The following is a 19,979-nucleotide window of genomic DNA, read 5'->3' as shown; positions in this document are numbered from 1 at the left end:
AGAAAATTTATTAGTGTTTGTATGACTTACACCATTGATGTATGTATGTATGTATACATTTATTTAATTAATTCTTTTACATGCTAGAGCGCCCTAATGGCAGCACAGCTAAAGCCGGGGTAATAACCTCCAAGTTTGGAAGCCCTTAGTGAGTGTAATAAGCGCCATATTATAGTTAAGTATTATTATTTATTTGTGTGATAATTGTATACTTGATATCAGGAAAGGTCTTTCTCGAAGAAGCATTTTAAAGCAAAGTGACTCATAGCGTTGATCTCTTTGTTCAGAAGATATTGTAAAAATATAATAATTATAAAATTTTGAATGATATTGATGTACAAAACGATTGATGCTTGTGTTGTTGAAACTTTTATGGTCTTTAACAAGCCAACTTATGAATGATACAAAGCAGGTTTGCTAAATTACTGATATATATATATATGAAAGATTTATGTATTGCATCTTTATTACTTTTCCTATATGGTAATGTATAATATTATTAAAAGATATTGTTAGAATAAAATATTTCTAAAGGCCATTTGCACAAACTTTGTACCCCAGCTGCATTAACAATACATATTAAGTGAGATATCGCTCATTTGTGAGCCTTCTTTAATTATTATTTTATATAAATCTATATACTTTAATTTAAACTGTAATAACCTGCTAAAGTTGTGGTAAAAATTATGGAGCACCATGAGTGTAAAGTCAGACAGACATGAGCGCTACACAAGAAGCCACTACTTTTTTTAATTTTTTACTATCATCAGTCAACAAAGGCGTTCTAAAGAAATTCCCCAAAATGTCTAGCTCTTCATGGACCAGTACAATCATTCCAAGAAAATAAGATTACTTTTTATTGAATTTCTCTTTTCTATTTTTATTATCATTTTGAAAATGTGAATACTTATTGAATGTTGAATGATATTTTAATGGAAATTCAAAGAATTATAAATGATTTTACACTGAAAGTATTGCCACTGCTTGTGTAATTTTGTATCTATGATAAAACAATCATGATATGTTTGTTGTGACAGCTACACATACTCTATGAACATTCTGCCTAGTGAATCGGGGATAGCAAACATGCTGTAAGTTTGTTATTACTTAAGATGGAGGAGGATGTTTGGGATGATGATGGTGAAGATGATGAAGATGGAGGATGATTATGAGGAGGATGGTGGTGGTGAAGATGAAGAGGAGGATGATTATGAGGAGGATGGTGGTGATGGTGGTGAAGAGGAGGATGGTGGTGATGGTGATGAAGAGGAGGATGATTATGAGGAGGATGGTGGTGGTGAAGATGAAGAGGAGGATGATTATGAGGAGGATGGTGGTGATGGTGGTGAAGAGGAGGATGATTATGAGGAGGATGGTGGTGATGGTGATGAAGAGGAGGATGATTATGAGGAGGATGGTGGTGATGGTGATGAAGAGGAGGATGATTATGAGGAGGATGGTGGTGGTGAAGATGAAGAGGAGGAGGATTATGAGGAGGATGGTGGTGATGGTGGTGATATGGATGGGGAAGAAGAGGTGTTTTGAATGATGATGATGACCGGGGTTATATATGATAAGGATGATAATGTTCCGGACTAATTATGACTGATTGTCATTTTTTAGAAAGCAGGTAGCCGTATAATTGTACAGCTATATAGCACCAAAGTAATTGTCACCAATATCAATAAAATAGATAATGATGATCGAGAGCTAAGCATGCATGCATGGTGTCCATCTTCCTTCCTACAGTGAAAATAATCACAGGTTGATTTTTTTTTTTTTTTTTGCTACAAATTTCCTTGTTATTGAGATATATATGGAACCCTTAATTTTGATGGTGGTCTTTTTGTTTCCAGTCTCCTCTAAATTTTGTAAATTATGAAATATTTTCCCAAGCAACTGATAAACAGAGCAGTCTCAAGAATCAAACATAGGAAAAAAATACAAGACGTCAATGTCACATTTTATGCTTAAGTCGAAACACTGCCGCTGACAATTAACAGCGAAGCCTGATCTGGGACAAAGGGTATGAATGGCGTCTAACTAAAGCAACAACAATAACAACGGATTGCATATTGGAGCTAGGTGGATGCTTTTGGCCTCGTTATAACCCCCATCGGGCTGGAGCGAGCATATGCACGCCTTCGATATGTTGGTCGCGTAGCGTAATTACGTAAGCCTTTCTTGTGCACACTTTTGCACTTTCTCTCAATCATCAGCCTAGCTAGCTGAGCATGTACCGTACCTTTCGCCTTCTTGAGAGCTGACTGAGCTGCGTGATCCTGAATTAGCCTCTCAAAAAGAGAAATTCTTGTCCCTTTTGCCTGGATCAGGACCGCTCATCAGAAGGTTACGTTTTGGTCAACATTTTGTCGGCACAATAGAGTAAGTTTAAATGGAATGATCTTGACCATGTTAATAATAATAATAATCATGATAATACATATGATTTATAAGACGCCAAATCCACTTGACAGTCAAATGCTCAAGGCGCAGCTTGTGCAAAAGATAAAATGACATGTCTGACGAGTGACGGGATGTGCAGTCTCACTGTACTGTCACAAGCTCATAGCATTAGGCTACAATTATGTAGACCGTCTGACATGGGTCATTTCTTAAGAGGTGTAAAGATGAAATGGAATCTGTTATTACCAATCATGTAAAAAAAAATGTGTTTTGACTATAATACATGATGATTTAACAGTTTTTCCAGGAAACCACCTACTAATTGATATAGGTCTATTTGGCAAATTAGTTTATCTGTTGATATGTGAGAGATAAACGCACGTGTTGCGCACGTGTGCGTAGTCCCATATACATCTTTCTGTGTACAGTGCTTGTAACTTTACCAAGACTGGGCCAAATTTCTTATCATTTTGATGATTCTAGAACCTTGCAGTCCCGGTGGGGTCACTAAATGTGACTTGGGGACAGCATGACTGTTACCAAGATCGCGGGAAAAGGGGTCAATTTCAAGCAATGTCCGCGGACAAAATATTCCTCGAAATATAGAAAATAGGGGTGCACAGGTGTCCTCAAAATTGATTAATAGGGGTCAGGAAAAGGGAAAAGAGAAAACTGGGAAGAAAAATTCTCTGAGCCGAGTCGAGTCAAAAAATAATAAATGTCTTGTCCTTGAAATATGGTTAAATAGGGGTAAATTTGCGAAACTGTCTTTACAATCTCATAAATAAGGGTATTCCAAAGTACGATTTTGTCCTTGTTTTGACGTAATGATATGGATATTCTCGTGTTTACGTTTTCCTCAAAGGTTCATTGACGTACATGTACAAGGCAAATTCCTGGTAGATTTCGCTAGAACTATGTTTACAAACATACATGGTGAATTCCTTGTATGCTATTTTTAACACCTGTTCCGAGACGTTGCGCTCTTAATTTTGGCTCTACTTTTTCGGCTTGGCCGATTGGATTAGGTGTCGCTGGGCGTGTCGCCACAGTTGACTTAAATTTAATTATGCAAATTTGGGAAATAGATTTGTATTACAATTGGAAGGGTTTTTCCTTGTTGCCGGGTCTGTTCACACTATCGAAATAGTATGAGAGAGGAAGTGAGGATTACAGGTGTGTAATAGCCAGAAGCATGTGGGCTCGCTAGTGTGGACGGACATAGCAACATTTATCCCTTTTTATATTGATTTAATTAATTTCCAGGGTTGTTGGGTCTCCGGGTGATTTGCATCTCTTGTTTGAAAGATTAGAATGTAAGAGACACAGGTGGGTGCGTGAAAGAAGTATGTGAGGAATAGAGATGCGGATCATCCAGAGCGCCTTATATCCGAGGGGGTAAATTCGCCAAGAAATATAGGACCTTTTAATACGGAAACTAATTATGGGTGGATTGATATTTCGCAAAGCGTCTGTGTGACACGCCTCAATTTTTGGGAGGACGAGGCGTGTCAGTTCGGGGGGATAAAAACCGAGTTGCGTCTCTGGAGCGGGACCTCTTTTCCGTTACGATTCCGACATGAGTTGCTAATTTGCTTCAATTGGGTTGCCCAGCCCCAAAACATGAACTTCGTGATTTTATTAATTCTACGTTTATTTTAATAAATCTTCAACTCCAATCAAGAATTTGTTTTAGTGACTTTGATTTATCTTCGTTTTCTACACTTCAAGAACTAAAGTTATACTTTAACATTTTCTGAGTCGGTACTAGGCGGGGCGGCTATGGCCACCGGGCCGTCTCGCCGTGGATCGCTTCATTAAAAAGGGGGTTAAATTTCACAAAATGTCCTTGAAATTGACCGCAAAAGCGGTCATACGTGTCACCCTCTGAGGGGGAGGGATCCCACCGGGCTTGCAGTACACACGTAACACACCAATACTATGCTAGATGATCAACCTTTTCTGATCGACTCCACAACGTTTCTTTCACAATGCAATCGCATGACCAGAACTGGGGGCCGTTTCTCGAAACCAACTCCATGACAGTCATATCTTTGTCGGCGACCTACGGAGATGTCATGAAGCGGATAAACCGTTTCACAAAGCCATGACAGACATGATATCGATATATCGCGATACTAGCAGCTCAAGAACATAGTCTTTGTCACGATCCATTTGATTTATCAAGAATAACCCAAAACAAGTTTTGGGGCTAAAATTGTTCAAAAAGAAATATATACTTATAAATTCTCCTAAAATAAATAATAAATAGTGTCATTATCATATTTACATCATCAAACGATTTGCATATTTCTGTAAAGATTCTTAAATTGAAGAAAAACCGGTGAGTGTTTTTTTTTTGACAGTCGAATCAAAAGTTAGTTGAAGGATACCGTAATGTGATAGTTTATCAATACGTACTTTTTTGTTTATTGTGACGAGGAATTTTAGGCAAAATGTCTTTTCTCAGCCAGTTTTTATTCTAGAGTCTCATAAATACTCGTTATATAATTGATTTGATATTGAAAATATAATTTGGAAGAAGTAATTAGAGAGGGAATAATAATGCACATAGGCCTCAAAGGTATGACGGTATCCTAAGAAAAGACTATGGATCGACTATGGAAAACGGTGTGTAACATTCTTACCTCTCTTATTTATATGTTATAGTTTAAAGACTTGTGATTTAATGTTTATATTCAGCTTTTTAAAGTTTCTGTATAATTTGTATTCTCACTTTTGTATATTTGCATTTCGCATCCCAGAGAATTACGTACCGAACTCGTCTATATTTTTCTCAAAATGATAGTGAAACTAATCGTCCATTTCGCGGCCCATGGAATGGCAACAAACTGACTTGTGATGGCGCTTTACAGCAATTAAAAAGATATGACAGGTTCGGAGCAGTGACAACTCGCTTGTCGCGGAAGTTGTCGCTCATCTTGGCAAAGACGGCTTCGTGAAACACTTAGCTGACAAGTTGCGCGACAGTGGCGAGATGTCGTTGATCTTGTAGTTATGACGGTTTCGAGAAACGGCCCCCTGGACTTTATCTTTATTAAAACTGACATATGTTGACATTCCCAATGGAGCCTAGCCAGATGGAATCTCAGCGGAACAACCGATATTAGAGACTGAAGCTTTCGGTCTAACAATTATGGCACATATTTTTTATAATAAGCTACTAATATAATCTAACTGAGCTGAGCTGTGAGAACTTGTTTGCAAGAGACCTGCATATGGGCTGAGGCCCACATGTGTGTTAATTATATGCACGCTTCTTGAACAAAATTTTCACTTGACCACTCCAAAAATGCACATAGTAGGCCTATTGCCAGACATAGCAACAACAAATATATGCAAAGTGGATTCTATCTCTAAAAATATGCATATCATTATTATGCTGATTAGATATAGTATAACCTGTCTAATCATTTCATTGACTTGTCTTTACAGTGCTTTTTCTGGGCTGATATCTTTTTACTTAAAGACCTTGACCGGAGCAGAGCATTATATAGACAAATTATATACCTACGGACTCGTGAATATTTACTGAATATGAAAATGCAAACTTCTCGAGATTCCACGGCCTCTGAAAGAAGTATTTAGCATCCGAACCCCAGGATTCACGGATTTGAGAGGGGCACCCCGGAGATTTAGTTTCGGCTGCGCTAGCCGGTGGCCGTTTCTACCCGTTTCTGATGACGTCATAACGTGTAGGTTATTTGGCCACTCGGTTTTGCAGCTGGTTCTTCGCATGGTGGTCGGTATGTGAAGTTTTCTTCTCTCTTTTTTTGTTGTTGTAAATATCAATGTCGAAGCTGTATTTGGACATTTTACGATTAGAATGTTGACATTTTATATCTGTATTAATTTCACGCTACGTAATATGGAATATCAACCCCAAATTTCCACTAAATTAGATTGAAACGAATCATTTGCCCGCGCTGCTGGCTGCCTGCCTCGGTCTGCGATTGCACAACTTTCAGCAATCTATCGCTGAGCCTCGCGAGAGCACTCGGGCCGCGGCCGGCCCGGCCTGACTTGCCGCGCCGTGTCATGCTGGTGGTCGTGGAATATTTCTCGAACAAAACTAAGTTTCGCTCGCTTTTATCGCACAGATAGCCTTTCCTTTTGCATGGTTTACCAGCATTAAATCAAAGAATTATTTAGATCTACATTGTTTTATTGTCTAGAATATAGTCTGTAAACAATGAAAAATAAGAAGAAGATGAAATGGAGATTTTGAAGAAGAATTGGGCCTAAAAAAGAAGAAAAAGAAAACTAGGTAGTTGGTAGAATCTAGGCCTTGGACTCGTGCCGCCCAGTGGCAGTGCACTGCAGTACAGTGAAGCCAGGAACTAAATTATTTTGAATTGATGTCAGAAATCACATGGGTGCCTCTTCTTGATACTTTCTCGTGATGAAAACACTGTTTTTATTCAAATCAAAATGGTCTAGAGTCTAGATCTAGTGTTGTTGCCAGGGATGATTATTAAAACAAAATCATCGGTCATTTGTTGTTGACTTTGCTTCTTTTTTTTTATCCGACTACAGATTAACTTTGCTTTTTTTTTTCTATGAAACTAGCCTCAAGTTGTTCTTTTAGTTTGGATGTGGGTAAAATCCTTATTTATATGCATACGGTGTAATAATACTTTGAAGATGTTTGTCAAGCAGAAGGTGCAACACATCAAGCTCCGTTGAGCTTCAGACTGTTTTTTAGCTGCACATAGAATTCTTGTAGAACCTTTTTACTTGCACTGTACACTCGGCACTTGACAAACACAAGGTACGATAATACGCCAACGGCGGACTGTACTATACTGGAAGAAGAAGAAGAAGAAAATGCGAGCAAAATATTTACATTTATTTTAATAATGTACATTCAAGTTTAATTTAGTTCAATTTTGATCATGACATTCATATTTTTTTTGGTGCAATTTTCTAAATGATTAATATTCATTGTGGAATGAAAAAATAGTTTTGACGAAGGGATGAGATGCTTGGAAATGCCGAGATCATGATTGCTAACTATTTAAATGAACTCTCCTTCACCTTTACCGCATATATTATATTCCCAATCTTATTACAGGTACAAAGGTGTACGACAAGCTTCGAGAGGAATGGCTGAGGACCAGACTGATGAACGACATTGGGATGATGTCCCCACATGCCCAAACCAGCAAGGTTGAATCATTCCACAACATCCTCCTTCACTTTTGCCCCAAGTTGCTTGTATACTCATATCAAGGGATGAAGTGCAGGTAAATTAGGCAATTAATTCATCAACATTATGCTCCCCTAATATAAATTTAACAAGAACGTCACAGAGGGCAGTGTTGTTTCTTCTTCTTCTTCTTTTGAATTTGATTTTATTGGTTTTATGTTTTAAAGTTATTATTTTCTTTTTGTTATAGCCAGGTTCTTTCTATTTCATATTTTGTTGGTTTTTTAATTTTTTTTTATTTATTATTTGTAACACATGCTTTTTACACTAACTCTTGCCTTCACTTATTGGAGAGTAGGTAACGAGTTTATGATGATAGACATTACATTACCAAAAAGATAAAATCAACTGTCACAAGTATGTTATTCATGTGACCTTTATTTTTAACTTCACTCTTTTCAGATTATATTTGGCTGTCCTACATTGGAACGAAAATTGTGATAGAGCCCAGGCTGTTGATGCCGAAGGGAACCCAGTGTACAGGTTGAAGTATCCACGCTCGAAGGAAGGAGGCCACACAGTGGAGAGAGTGCTGACAGCTGGCACATGTGGTAAGTAGCCACATGTCTAGTGAATGATATCAATATTCAACAAAAGAGCTCAATTATATATAGAAATCTTTTATTACTTCATGATCAATAGAATTCAAATTAGTAGATTCTTGTGGCCTATATGCCCTTAATTTAATCTGTTGATTAAATTGATAATTATAAACATGTATTGGGTTACTTTCTGCAAATGTGTAATATTGAATAGCAAGCAGAAACAGGCATATATGTCAGTCCCCAAGTCAGTGAACTACCTATTCAGCAAAGAACATGTGCATGCCATTGGTATTTGATTGGTCATCCACCTACAAATAGTGTGTAAAATTAGGTAATTCAATATTTGTGAGAAAAAGAGTTTTCTCTTCTTATGTTCTTATTTTTCTCTTTTCCTTTTTTCCTCTTATCAAAATGTATTTTTTTAACACCGTATAGATGAATTTTCAAGGTATAGTTTTGGATTTTATCTTGTAGGTTATGTGAAAGCCCTGATGAGAGTTGTCGTAGAACTGGTGGAAAACAGGGAGCAGCTCAGAGACAACATGGAGGAGCTACAGCCTCAACCAGCACGGAGTGCCTCTCATCATCACCCCGACAATGGAGAAGCCGTGCAAGCTTTTGAACAACATCATCGCTTTGGCGATAGAAACTAGTTCTTTTGGTGATAGAAACTATGATGAATGTGTCAGCTACCTGAACATTAACCACTGATTGTTTTATTTCAGTACAAGACATGTTTTTCATAGACCCTTAATTATGTTTATGCCAGTATAATTATGGAGAGTAACATGGAAGTACTCTATGCAAGTGAGTAGTGGATTCCGATTCTATGTGAGTGTAAAGCACTAGAAACTTGTCTGTAAGCTTGTACATACTTACACAAGCCAAAGTCCATGGTACACATCAATACTAATTCAATAGTCATTGGTTTTAATAGGTAAAATACTTATTAAATTTGTAAAACTTACATTTTTAGTTCAATTAAAAACAATTTCTGAAGCATATGCACTAGATTTTCATAAACACTAAGTAAATCACTGTTGATCATGAATTTGGCACCAAATATAATCTGATTTTTCTCACAGTGCTTCATCTTGGCCGATGCTTTTTGCTTCTTATTTGCAAAAAATAAAAAATAAAAAAATGCATTTTTTTTTTCATCTAAACTGTTCTTATTCAAGAACCATTTGATGTATTGCACCAGATATGACTTTATTTTTTGTTTTTGATTTTTTCCCTTTTCTGCCGAGGTGAATTGTGTTATTCATTTTCAAAGTTAGTAGTTTTAAAGATCATGCCATATTATCACAGAAGAGGAAACATTGTGATGATACTTCATCCCATCCATACCTTCCATACCTTTTTTTCCTAACAGCGGTTTCCTGTTTGTCCTAAAACCTGGTTATAAAAGATTGAAAAATAATCATCCTTGCAGATATAATAAAAATAGTCATCTATCCTGTAAACTTTACATAAAATAAGGATGAATGTAATGTACATGTTGCATCAAAGTTTTTGTTCCAATGGTGCATCATTTTGAAATATATTGCACAAACAGAGAAGAAAATGATTGGAGGGAAAAACCGTCAATGGGATGTTCTGAGAATATTTTGAGCAAAGGTAAACAAAAATTCATCTAAAGGAACACAAATCTTGTTTGTTTATTTCTATTATAGGTGTCTTGTAGGAAGCTTCATAATTTAAAGATGGAAATTGCTGTGAAAATGAGAGTGAGATAGAGAATGTGAAGGAAGAAGAGGGATAAAGATAGATACCAATAGGGATAGAGTGAGAGATGTGAATGTGATGGATGGAAGAGGAGAAAGAGAGATTGTGAAAGAGTGAGAGATGGGAATGTGATGGATGGAAGAGGAGAAAGAGAGATTGTGAAAGAGTGAGAGATGGGAATGTGGAGGGTGGAGGAGGAAAAGAGAGGCAGAGGGAGAGAGTGAGAGATGGGAATGTGGAGGAAGAGGAGAAGGAGGGACAGAGTGAGAGATGGGAATGTGGAGGGTGGAAGAGGAGAAGGAGGGACAGAGTGAGAGATAGAAATGTGGAGGGTGGAAGAGGAGAGGGAGGGACAGAGTGAGAGATGGGAATGTGGAGGAGGAGAAAGAGAGGAGGGACAGAGTGAGAGATGGAAATATGGAAGAGGAAACAGAGAGAGGAAGTGGGATAGAGAGATGGGAATGTGGAGGGTGGAAGAGGAGAAAGAGAGAGGAAGAGGGACAGAGTGGGAGATAGGGTTAAGGTTTATCCTTTTTGGGAGGATAGATTTGATGCAAAATAAAGGATTTCCTGGATTTATTACGATGCTTACCATTTATCACACATTTGAAATTTCGTCAACCGCAATTCCCTTCTCTTACTCTCATTATTCCTCTGTCTATCTTTGTTGTGTCCATGCTGTTATTTCTCTTTCTCTCAATTTCGTTTTCTCTTTCAATTTCATTTTCTCTTTCTCTCCCCTTTTCTGACTCGGCAGGTTGACTGTATATGAAATGCTCAAATTATTAAAACAAATTACATTGCAGGGTGTATAACAAAAGAGAAGGAACAAGGCATGTTGTGTTTTTTTTGTTTTTTTTGTTGTTGCTTGTTTATATAGATTTCAACATTCTTCCTCATAAGAAATCGTTGCTTGATCACAGTTTTGCAAAAGTTCGAATATCAGCTCTTGGAAATTAGAATCAAATGTTGAGATCAAAGTTCATAGCAACCATACCATCATGAGAAGTTCAAACAATAGTATTTGTGATGAATATGAAGATGACAGCCGATGATCACAAATAACGTACAGAAGATGGCTGACAATCACATAGAAGATGACAGTCATTCAAAGTTCGCAAGACAATAGTTGATGTTACATCCTCATCTCAACCGACGCAGGATGGTCCCTTTGTACTGACCACGTCCATCAGGATACGCTTCCATTATTGAGGCATGGACACATGCTGGCAGTTGCACCCTGATGTCCTTCCCGAGCCAGCCCCAACACCATCTCACGACTTTCCTGTAGGCCACATACCTGTATTTTCTGTAAAATAAAAAGCAATAAAAAAATTTCATTATTTTTCTTAGGATAGATGATTTGATGTCAAAATATTAATTCTTTATTAATTAATTCAGGAAAATAAAAATGATTAAAAAAAACTAAAATGACCAAGGGTTAGTCATTGTTTGTCGGGCGGTGGGGGGCAACATTCAAAATCGCATATAAAGTTTATGTTTCATAACTACAGATTATTGGGGGGGGGGGGGGGGGGGGGTAACATGCTAAAACTCACAAACCGGTGGTCATTCTTGCCTATTTGTATACATTTCCTGAAAAAGTGCCCCGAAGCACCTGCAGATAAGGCAGCTAGTACACCAGTGGTCACCAGGCAAGAATTTTGGTCAAAACTAGTAATTCATCTTGCGGTGACTCAATTCGTTTTGAAAAGTTTCACCCAATAAACTTTCAAAATCAATCCATTTATTTTTTTGCCCTTGCCAAAATGATGAAAAGGAGAAACATAACTTACTCATTGTTCCTGTCCCCAAATGCTTTGGCTGCTCGGCGCCACCTATCTGTGTACTCCATCCATCCGATGTACAATGTTGTCGCATTTAGGATGGCCGGCTCAAACTCCTCAGAATCCACCAGACAACTTGAACCCTGTCGATCAGCCTCTGCCTTGACCTCTGCAATTTCCTGACAACAGACACAATCACCTTCATTGAAAGATGGAGGCACACGACATCTTCCACATGTACACCTTGAAATACAGAAAGATTCAAACAAAAATCAATACACCTACTATAATTTTATAAATATTTTATTACAGCTTCCTGATAAATATAAAAATGACATCGTTCTCGTAGTCGTAGTATGGTAAGAGTGCCCAAGGCAGTGCCTATGTCTGCGCACCCACGTAAATGCGCGATATTTATAGAACAAAACATCAAACTGACACCAATTTTCAATCTTAACCTCAACAATTCATTTAGATACCAAAATTTGTGAAAATAATTGGGAAGATTAAAAATGAGTTTTAGCAAGTTTCATTTGCCACCCTGAAAATTTCAATCATTGTCAAAAAAGAAAAGTCTGAACAGGGGGTTGTCCCTGGTATGAAACTTCACTGTGCTTGATTGAATTGCGTGCAAAATAGTGAGTGCGCAGACATGGGCACTTTTCAGTTTTGCTACACAAAATGACGAGCCCGTCTGAAATTCGTTAAAAAAAATTGTTCTTGTGAATAATTTGTCGAGTTTTTTTGTTTCAGTAATCATTAGAATATGAAGAACGGAATAACAATGATGATTCTAAAAATAATATCTTACTGTGTAATGAAATCGAGGTCGAATTTTAGGTGCGCAGACATAGATCTAGAGAATCATTTTAACAAGTTAACTTTAGAATTAGACATGCCATTTATGACCGAGTCTAGAGATCTACGCTATTTGATTTCAATTTGGGGGGGGGGAATAAATATTTAGAATGCACAACAAATTCAATAAGCTTATAAGTCTTAATTACCAATCCTCGACATTTTCATGAAGCCGATTTGCGTTGTTGGCCCTTCCAGCATCGCCAACATTTTGCCCAGGTTCACCACGAGGTAAAGGCTCATACTCCCACTCGACGATACGCCCGTGTTCTCCGGCGTCTGCATCACTTGCATCGCTGTCGGTATCACTGCTGCTGCCAGTACTGTCCGGACTGTCACTACTACCACTGACACTGTCATTTTCACCGCTTTCCCCGCAACTGCCATCCTCCTCACACTCAAATTCCATAACTAAATCATCTTGTGCATCTGCCCTGACGACTGGGGTAGCCATTCTCTTTAGAAAGACTTCTCAAAACTTCTCAAACTTCAATCGATAAAAAGCAGAAAGAATTCACGGTACGCAAAATCAATGTAGATCTCGAACATCGCGCGGCGAAGTCTACACGAAATGACGTCACCCAAGTCCGTGCGGCGCGGGGGCTCTTGACCGAGGCGAATTTGGGAGGGGGCGGCAGTTGTACTGTAATTTTCATTTTTCTCAGTAATGAAAGGGTATTTAATTTTTTCTTTCTTGTATTTGTATTTTGTGTTTCATTAGCCGTCTGTGGATGTATGGTTGTTTACGCTCCGGTCAAGGTCTTTAAAGGTACATGTAGGCTATAATATAAAAAGTTTTGGGAAATTTTGAAAATTGGGTGGACAGTGATTCTTTACAATTTTTATATACTTGAATGCCCCTGTGGATGTATTATTATGATGTGAAAAACACATCATTGATTTGGAACACGTGATAAGCGTACTTAAGAAGATCCATACAAGGTACACAGTGTATATATCCCTCACTCGTTAACATGGTCATGTAAATTGTTGAAAAAGAGAACTGTCGACTTTCATGTAAATGAATTCTGTAAAATATAGTACCGGTAATATCATTTTCCTGATTTATTCTGATGGAATATTATAGAAATTATTTTCATGACAATGTACTATAGTTCAAGGTCTATAGGTCTACTCTCCTGTGAAAATAAATAAATATATACTGGGTACCAGAAAAGTATGAGTAAAAATGAGAATGGGATGTATCAAGTCATTTTGTGGAAGTTCTCCTTGTTCAGTGTGACATCACATAAACTGCCAGTGGGAGATATCCCGTTACTGATCAGTACTGATTACTGAAGTTTTATTTTAATTTTTTTTCCTGCTGATTTTAAAGGCCAGTTATGGTCATGCGATTGTATTGTGAAAGAAACGTTGTCGAATCAATCAGAAAAGGTTGATCATCTATAAGCATTGGTGTGTACTGCAAGGTTCTGGAATCATCAAAATGATAAGAAATTTGGCCCAGTCTTGGTAAAGTTACAAGCACTGCACACAGAAAGATGTACATGTATATGGGTCTACGCGACACGTGCGCACACGTGCGCGATATCTTTCAGGTCCAAATAGATATGATAATTTACCAAATAAATCAATTAGTAGGCGGTTTCTCGGCAAAATTTGTATCACGCATTAGTCAAAACACATTCTTTCACATGATTGGTAATAAGAGCTTCCATTTAATTTTTTGAAAGGGGGGCGTTTCCAAAACTGGTCTTTATCTTTGAAATAGACCGATTAGTTTCTGTGATTATTCTATCTCCATTTAGGCCAATCTAATAAATGGATTTGGTATTCACTTAAAATTATTCAAGTGAGTTTCATGGAAATTCATTTATAATATATATTTTTTTCCTCATCTGCAGATCATGTCTGACTACCAAGGAGCTCCCCCACAATACCAAGGTATGGTAAAGAGTCTTTTTGTATGGGTATATTGAGGACCTGTCAGTACTAGCTGATGACAGAATGGAATTTTGTTACAAACTGCCTACCGGTATAAGCTATTTTTTCATGTTGAGAAGTAACTAAAGGAATCATGTCATTTAATAGTAAGAATATGTGTGTAATAGCAAATTCTAAGCAAAACACTATAGGCTGGGGGGGGGGGGGGGGGGGGGGGGTACGAGAGACTTATGCCAATCTGGATTGACACAAGTGAAGTTGATGTTTTGAAGGTTTGTATATACATGTAGATGCCTTACTGACGAAAGAAGGATTAATAGCTAATCAATTTAAACTTGGGCTACATTTTCATCATTAATTCTTTCATTCATTGTATTCAATTGACAAGGTTTTCATTTGATTTGTATTGCACAGAGAAGAGCCAAGGATCTGCAGGAGGAATGGAAGATACCCCTCCCCCTCCTTATGCACAAGGACCAGACCAGCCCAGCTACCCTGCAGCCAATCCTGGCTATCCAATGCAGCCCCCTCCTGCATCAGGGTACACTGTCCAGCCCCCACCCACGGCCGGCTACCCAGTCCAACCCCCACCTGCTGCCGGCTACCCAATGCAACCTCCACCCGGTGCCGGCTATCCAATGCAACCCCCACCCGCTGCCGGCTACCCAGTGCAACCCCCACCCCCTGCCGGCTACACAGTGCAACCCCCACCAATGAACACAGCCTACACTGCTCAACCACAGGCAGTAAACCCCAACAATGTTGTGATTGTTAGTCAGGTCTGTAAACAAACTAGTTCATTCTTGATGTCATTTGTCTGATTAGGGGAGATGATTAGAAGATTTTTTCTGATTACACAACATAATTTATTTTCCTTGTTAGATTTTGTACCTAAATATGATGGTAATGGTGCCTTATATTCTGCTTCATGGAGGGATTGATGGTGTCATAATATATTAGTTGTTCTAGAACTCTGGATAGATTATGTATAGATTACAACTTGCCACCTATTCAATTCAATTCAATTCATTTATTTTTCCTCTTTCAATCGTTCATATTTACAATGATTGTATATTTTAACATATTTACATATTTATATACCGTAATTAATGGTGTATTAACCGCACCTTTATGCCGCTGAAAAAATTCAAAGTTGGGGGGTGCGGTTTATACACGGTACACCAAAAAAAAAAAAATTTTTTTTTCTTCGATTTATGCCCCTCCACCTGGCGCTATGCCTGGCAATGTCTCCCAGCTCAGTAATCGGTGTGTTGACTCACCACTCAGAAACTAGAACAACACTTAAATTTGTTACTACTTTTGATAGATTTATCATAAATAATGACCAGTTGATTAAATATTGGTCTTTGGACTGAGAGTGGTTAATTTACTAAAAAAAACTATGTAAGAAAAGTCAATGAAGAATTCCTAATTAAACACCTTTTTTTCAACAATTTATCCTGTACATAAGAATGCAAGATCAGTTTGGGCTAAGTTGCTGTCACATGACTTTATTGGGCTTACTTTGAAACATCAGGTTGAGTCTGGTGGTCACGTTTCCGGACCTCTTGTGAAAACATGCCCCTTTATTCATGAAAAGTTGGGGGTAATGTTTTTGAAATAAACCTCTCTCATCTACAAATGGTCTTGTCCAATTTATCCCACACTTTGTGAAAACCCTCCAGCAAATCTAAGCAAAAGGAGGAGTCATCTTCCGCTTTTGTTTAACGATCGTGCAGCAATAGTGCGACAACCCCACTGGATGCGATGGCCTGATGATTCTAAGTTAGCCGATCAGTTTGACTTTTAGTTGATACATAATTTCATTGTGACGCATAAGAAACATTTTCTTCTCCTCTCTGCTGTATGCTAACCAGCCTGGTCTTGTGTTCCATCATAACCTGATCTTCCGGGATGCCCCTGTTGTTTGTGCCTGTCCTAACTGCCACAGTCAGGTCACGTCTAACGTCCGGCGGGAGATAGGAGGACTCACTCTCCTCATCATGGGAGCTCTATGCATCTTTGGGTAAGTCTACATCTACTTTTAAAGCCCCACTGTACTACTTGTAGCTACTTGCTCCCTCTATATAGAAAACAATGCCTAATCAGTAACCATTGGTCCCCCATGATCCTCTTTTTCTTATGTTAATTGAGAGCTGATTTGATGAGATAGCCACCTGTCAATCCCTCACAGCCAAACTAGTACTGATGGCCTTTAAGTCAACTAGCTTTATGGGCTTGACATAGTCAGTGACCCGATTGCACTGTTGCTACCAGATAGATTGTTGTGTTTGGCAGCAAATATTTAAGAAGTAAGAGAAATGGTTGCCTATGTATGAGGACTTACAAACTTTGCTCAGTATACATGTATGTGATTTTTTCCTTTTCAAAATATTTGTAAGAGAAATGCACACACAAAAAATCGAGAAATATAATAAATCCTTGTAATTCAATGTTTTTATCTGTGCCACAAAAATAGAATAAAGGCCATCCAATTTTTTTTGATATCAGTTAAAAATGGGTGTTTCAGTTGGTGTCGGGCTTTAAAAAGAAAATGTTTAATGATATTTTTTATTAAATCCATGCCCCAATCAGCCAATCAGAACTGCTGGTAACCTTTTTGCTTTGTCTCAGAATAGTTCATTTTAAAAATCTCTGAAACATGAGTATACATGAATATGAAAATACTTAGTTTCTTTCATAATACATTGATTTATTATTGAAAATTCAGCTGATGTAGTAAAATATTAAAATATTTTGTTGTTATTACAGACTTTGGTTCTTCTGCTGTTTGATTCCTCTGTGCATTGATGCCTGCAAGGATGCCGTTCATACCTGTCCTGTGTGTAAACATCAATTAGGCCGCTGGAGTCAGCTTTAGGTCCAGGACCAAAAACCAGTCCCAATAATAAGACCTGTGTGTAAACATCAGTTAGGCCGCTGGAGTCAGCTTTAGCTCCAGGACCAAGAACCAGTCCAGCATTAAGCCCTGCATGTATGTAACGATCAGTTAGGCCACTGGAGTCTACTTTAGGTTCAGGACCAAGAACCAATCCAGCATTGAGCCTTGCATGTGTGTAACCATCAGTTAGACTGCTGGAGTCAGCTTTAGGTCCCGGACCAAGAACCAGTCCAGCATTAGGCCATCAGTTAGGCTGCCTGACTCAGTTTTAGATCCAGGACCAAGAACCAGTCCCAACAATAAGCCCTGCGCGTAACCATCAGTTATGTGGCTGAAAATGCAGCTCCACTGCCCATGTCCCCAAACAAATCATTTTTAAACTTTGTACATATATATTATCTACTACTACTAAAGAGGAGCTTCATATCTGTTTTTAGGATAAGAAGTCGATCTATGAAACCGTATTTATCACAATTATTATCACAATATAGTATTACACCAAATAGCATTATATCTAGAATGGTTTTATTTGTATTTTTCTCTGTTTTATTATGTATGTTTTGATATTTTTTAGATTGTGTATTGTGTATATATCGTTCTTTATTTGCTTTGTGAAAGGTCTTTCAATATAATTATTTAGCTGATGTATAATCTTCTTTAAGGCAATGTAGCAAATCCTGTGGCACATTAATTGTGCACCTTTTTACTTAAGGACTGTATCCAGCCCATCTACAATCATGTAGATCCAGGATCTATCTAGCTAGACATGATAGACATGTAACATAGCATAGGTAGCAATTTGGATTTGGGTATAGTACTAGCTTCAGTCTGAAGAGGTACATATAAGACACAAAGCTCATTCCATCTAGATATTGTTATAATCTTCACGCAATATTCTTGCATTTATGTAATTTAAAAAAACTTTGTTTATGTTTTTTTCACTGCTAGTACTACTCTGTGTGCACTTTGCGTTGGATATCTTTGTAGGTTTTATTGAAATAGAAGAGATCAACGTAATAGGACCAAATACAAATGATATATTCAAGGTTAGAAAAAGGACCATAAAGTTCAAAGTATGTAAATTAATGTATAATATCATGTATTTAATACCCTTTCATATTATTATTACTCAGAGGTTTTTATAATCAAACAGCAAATATGAACAAATATGCAATTTTTACATCTGCCTTTTTGGAGAGGCTTACACAGCTGCATGTGTTTTATCGCTGGGAGTGATAGGGTTAACCTTTCAATTTAGTTTTAATTGTTATTTTAGATTTATACATATCCTTGTATTTTGTATGATTAATATAATATTTAAATAATATTTATAAATAAAATAAATTTAAATAATAATGTGTGCATGTTAAAGATAGTATGTCCCTTTTGCAGCCAACCTCAAATTCTGTAGAACTTTGCAGGAATTATGAATATGTCATGTATGTCCTATCTGTGAAATTTAAATGTTAGCAGTGCCCTCATATTCAAATTATGCAAGGAAACCTGTTTACTTGCTAGCCTTCACTGTCAGACACTATTGAGTGACTGACTGGCTTTTTTCTTCTTTGGTAATAACATACATGAAAATAGTTGAAAAGGGTACATGAGCATTTGTCTACACCAATAACCCACTTCTTGTGATGGCCAAGATTAAACTGATTGAATCTTTGCGCAGCATAAAACGTATGACCATTCGGTACAATTGTCTGAAAATCAAGACTATTGGGCTCTATAGCCCTAAAGTCGATTTGACAACTAATAGTCATTATTTTCCCACTTGAAGACATTTTTAAGCCCCACTTTTTTAGGGAAGTTCTAAATTAGTATTATCTTTCAAATGCAGTTGGAATTTAACTTTTTCATTTTTTTGGCCTGCAAATGGGACATAGTACCTTTAAAGGTAATGCAAAGTTTTGGGAAATTTTGAAAATTGGGTGGATAGGGATTCTTTACAATTTTGACATATTTGGATGCCCCTATGGATGTATTATAAGCACTAGAAAATTTAGCTCCTAAAACATTTCTGCTTTCGAGAAAAATTGAATATTAAAATTTACAGGTGCTCCCGGTAAATTTTGATAAATTTCAAATAGCGCCTACAGCCGTACAATAGTAGCTGCGATAATGAAAATCTCAGAATATGTAGATATGATATATAATTTCCAAACGGGAAAAGCTAATCGGTCAATTTTGGTCGAGAAACATTGTTTTATAGCTTAATTAATATCTTGACCTTGAGAGGGAGCTATACAACATAAAGAGTTTATAATTTACAATTTCATAACTTTAGACTCGAGTTGAACCGCGACAACGATCACTGCATATTGTAGGATCGCTTATGCCTCCATATGTTCATTTGAACCAAATTCATGACCCCATACCAAAACTTTGTATTACCTTTAATATTGAATTTTACTTACTGGTATGTGATTCACATCCCATAGGAATTATATATTATAATGGGGATGAGAGGAATTAGTTAAATACAGCACTATTTACTCAAAGTATTGGTGAACAAAAGTTGTGACCAGTATAAATTTTCATTTAGACAATATTTATCTTTGCAGATTGGCAATGTCTCTGAGGAAAAACTAAATATTAATAATGATAATATTTTG

At 37.3% G+C, this 19,979-nt stretch overlaps 3 protein-coding genes across 3 annotated transcripts; 2 read left to right on the top strand and 1 right to left on the bottom strand.

Annotated features, from left to right (window-relative positions):
- Nucleotides 1-2,227: 2,227 nt before the first annotated feature.
- On the top strand, nt 2,228-18,529 carry LOC115929763 (cell death-inducing p53-target protein 1 homolog). Its single transcript, XM_030999743.1, has 5 exons — nt 2,228-2,385; nt 14,420-14,459; nt 14,874-15,238; nt 16,337-16,485; nt 17,232-18,529. Exons 2-5 carry the CDS (start codon nt 14,423-14,425, stop codon nt 17,338-17,340), a joined length of 660 nt encoding a protein of 219 aa, XP_030855603.1. The 5' UTR covers nt 2,228-2,385; nt 14,420-14,422; the 3' UTR covers nt 17,341-18,529.
- Nucleotides 6,103-9,044, top strand: LOC115929766. Its single transcript, XM_030999752.1, has 4 exons — nt 6,103-6,173; nt 7,502-7,673; nt 8,039-8,187; nt 8,656-9,044. The coding sequence occupies exons 1-4, from the start codon at nt 6,164-6,166 to the stop codon at nt 8,832-8,834; spliced, it is 510 nt and encodes a 169-aa protein (XP_030855612.1). The 5' UTR covers nt 6,103-6,163; the 3' UTR covers nt 8,835-9,044.
- On the bottom strand, nt 10,748-13,074 carry LOC115929761. The gene is made up of 3 exons (XM_030999733.1): nt 12,704-13,074; nt 11,706-11,939; nt 10,748-11,218 (listed from the first exon to the last, which is right to left on the bottom strand). The coding sequence occupies exons 1-3, from the start codon at nt 13,006-13,008 to the stop codon at nt 11,053-11,055; spliced, it is 705 nt and encodes a 234-aa protein (XP_030855593.1). The 5' UTR covers nt 13,009-13,074; the 3' UTR covers nt 10,748-11,052.
- Nucleotides 18,530-19,979: the final 1,450 nt, after the last annotated feature.

The sequence above is a fragment of the Strongylocentrotus purpuratus genome, unplaced genomic scaffold (genome assembly GCF_000002235.5).
Source record: "Strongylocentrotus purpuratus isolate Spur 01 unplaced genomic scaffold, Spur_5.0 spur5_contig_861, whole genome shotgun sequence".
Classification (NCBI taxonomy): Eukaryota; Metazoa; Echinodermata; class Echinoidea; order Camarodonta; family Strongylocentrotidae; genus Strongylocentrotus; species Strongylocentrotus purpuratus.
Note: the sequence above shows the minus strand (reverse complement) of the source record. Positions and strands in the feature narration are given on the sequence as shown.

Excerpts from the sequence above, each read along its gene's own strand:
- LOC115929766 (XM_030999752.1), top strand. Across the intron at positions 7,674-8,038 it reads TATCAAGGGATGAAGTGCAG|ATTATATTTGGCTGTCCTAC; the intron begins GTAAATTAGGCA and ends CACTCTTTTCAG. Across the intron at positions 8,188-8,655 it reads GCTGACAGCTGGCACATGTG|GTTATGTGAAAGCCCTGATG; the intron begins GTAAGTAGCCAC and ends TTTATCTTGTAG.
- LOC115929761 (XM_030999733.1), bottom strand. The coding sequence starts at position 13,008 with ATGGCTACCCCAGTCGTCAGGGCAGATGCACAAGATGATTTAGTTATG. Across the intron at positions 11,940-12,703 it reads CATGAAAATGTCGAGGATTG|GTGTACATGTGGAAGATGTC; the intron begins GTAATTAAGACT and ends CTGTATTTCAAG. Across the intron at positions 11,219-11,705 it reads TTTGGGGACAGGAACAATGA|AAAATACAGGTATGTGGCCT; the intron begins GTAAGTTATGTT and ends TTTATTTTACAG.
- LOC115929763 (XM_030999743.1), top strand. The coding sequence starts at position 14,423 with ATGTCTGACTACCAAGGAGCTCCCCCACAATACCAAG. Across the intron at positions 14,460-14,873 it reads AGCTCCCCCACAATACCAAG|AGAAGAGCCAAGGATCTGCA; the intron begins GTATGGTAAAGA and ends TGTATTGCACAG. Across the intron at positions 16,486-17,231 it reads GGAGCTCTATGCATCTTTGG|ACTTTGGTTCTTCTGCTGTT; the intron begins GTAAGTCTACAT and ends TTGTTATTACAG.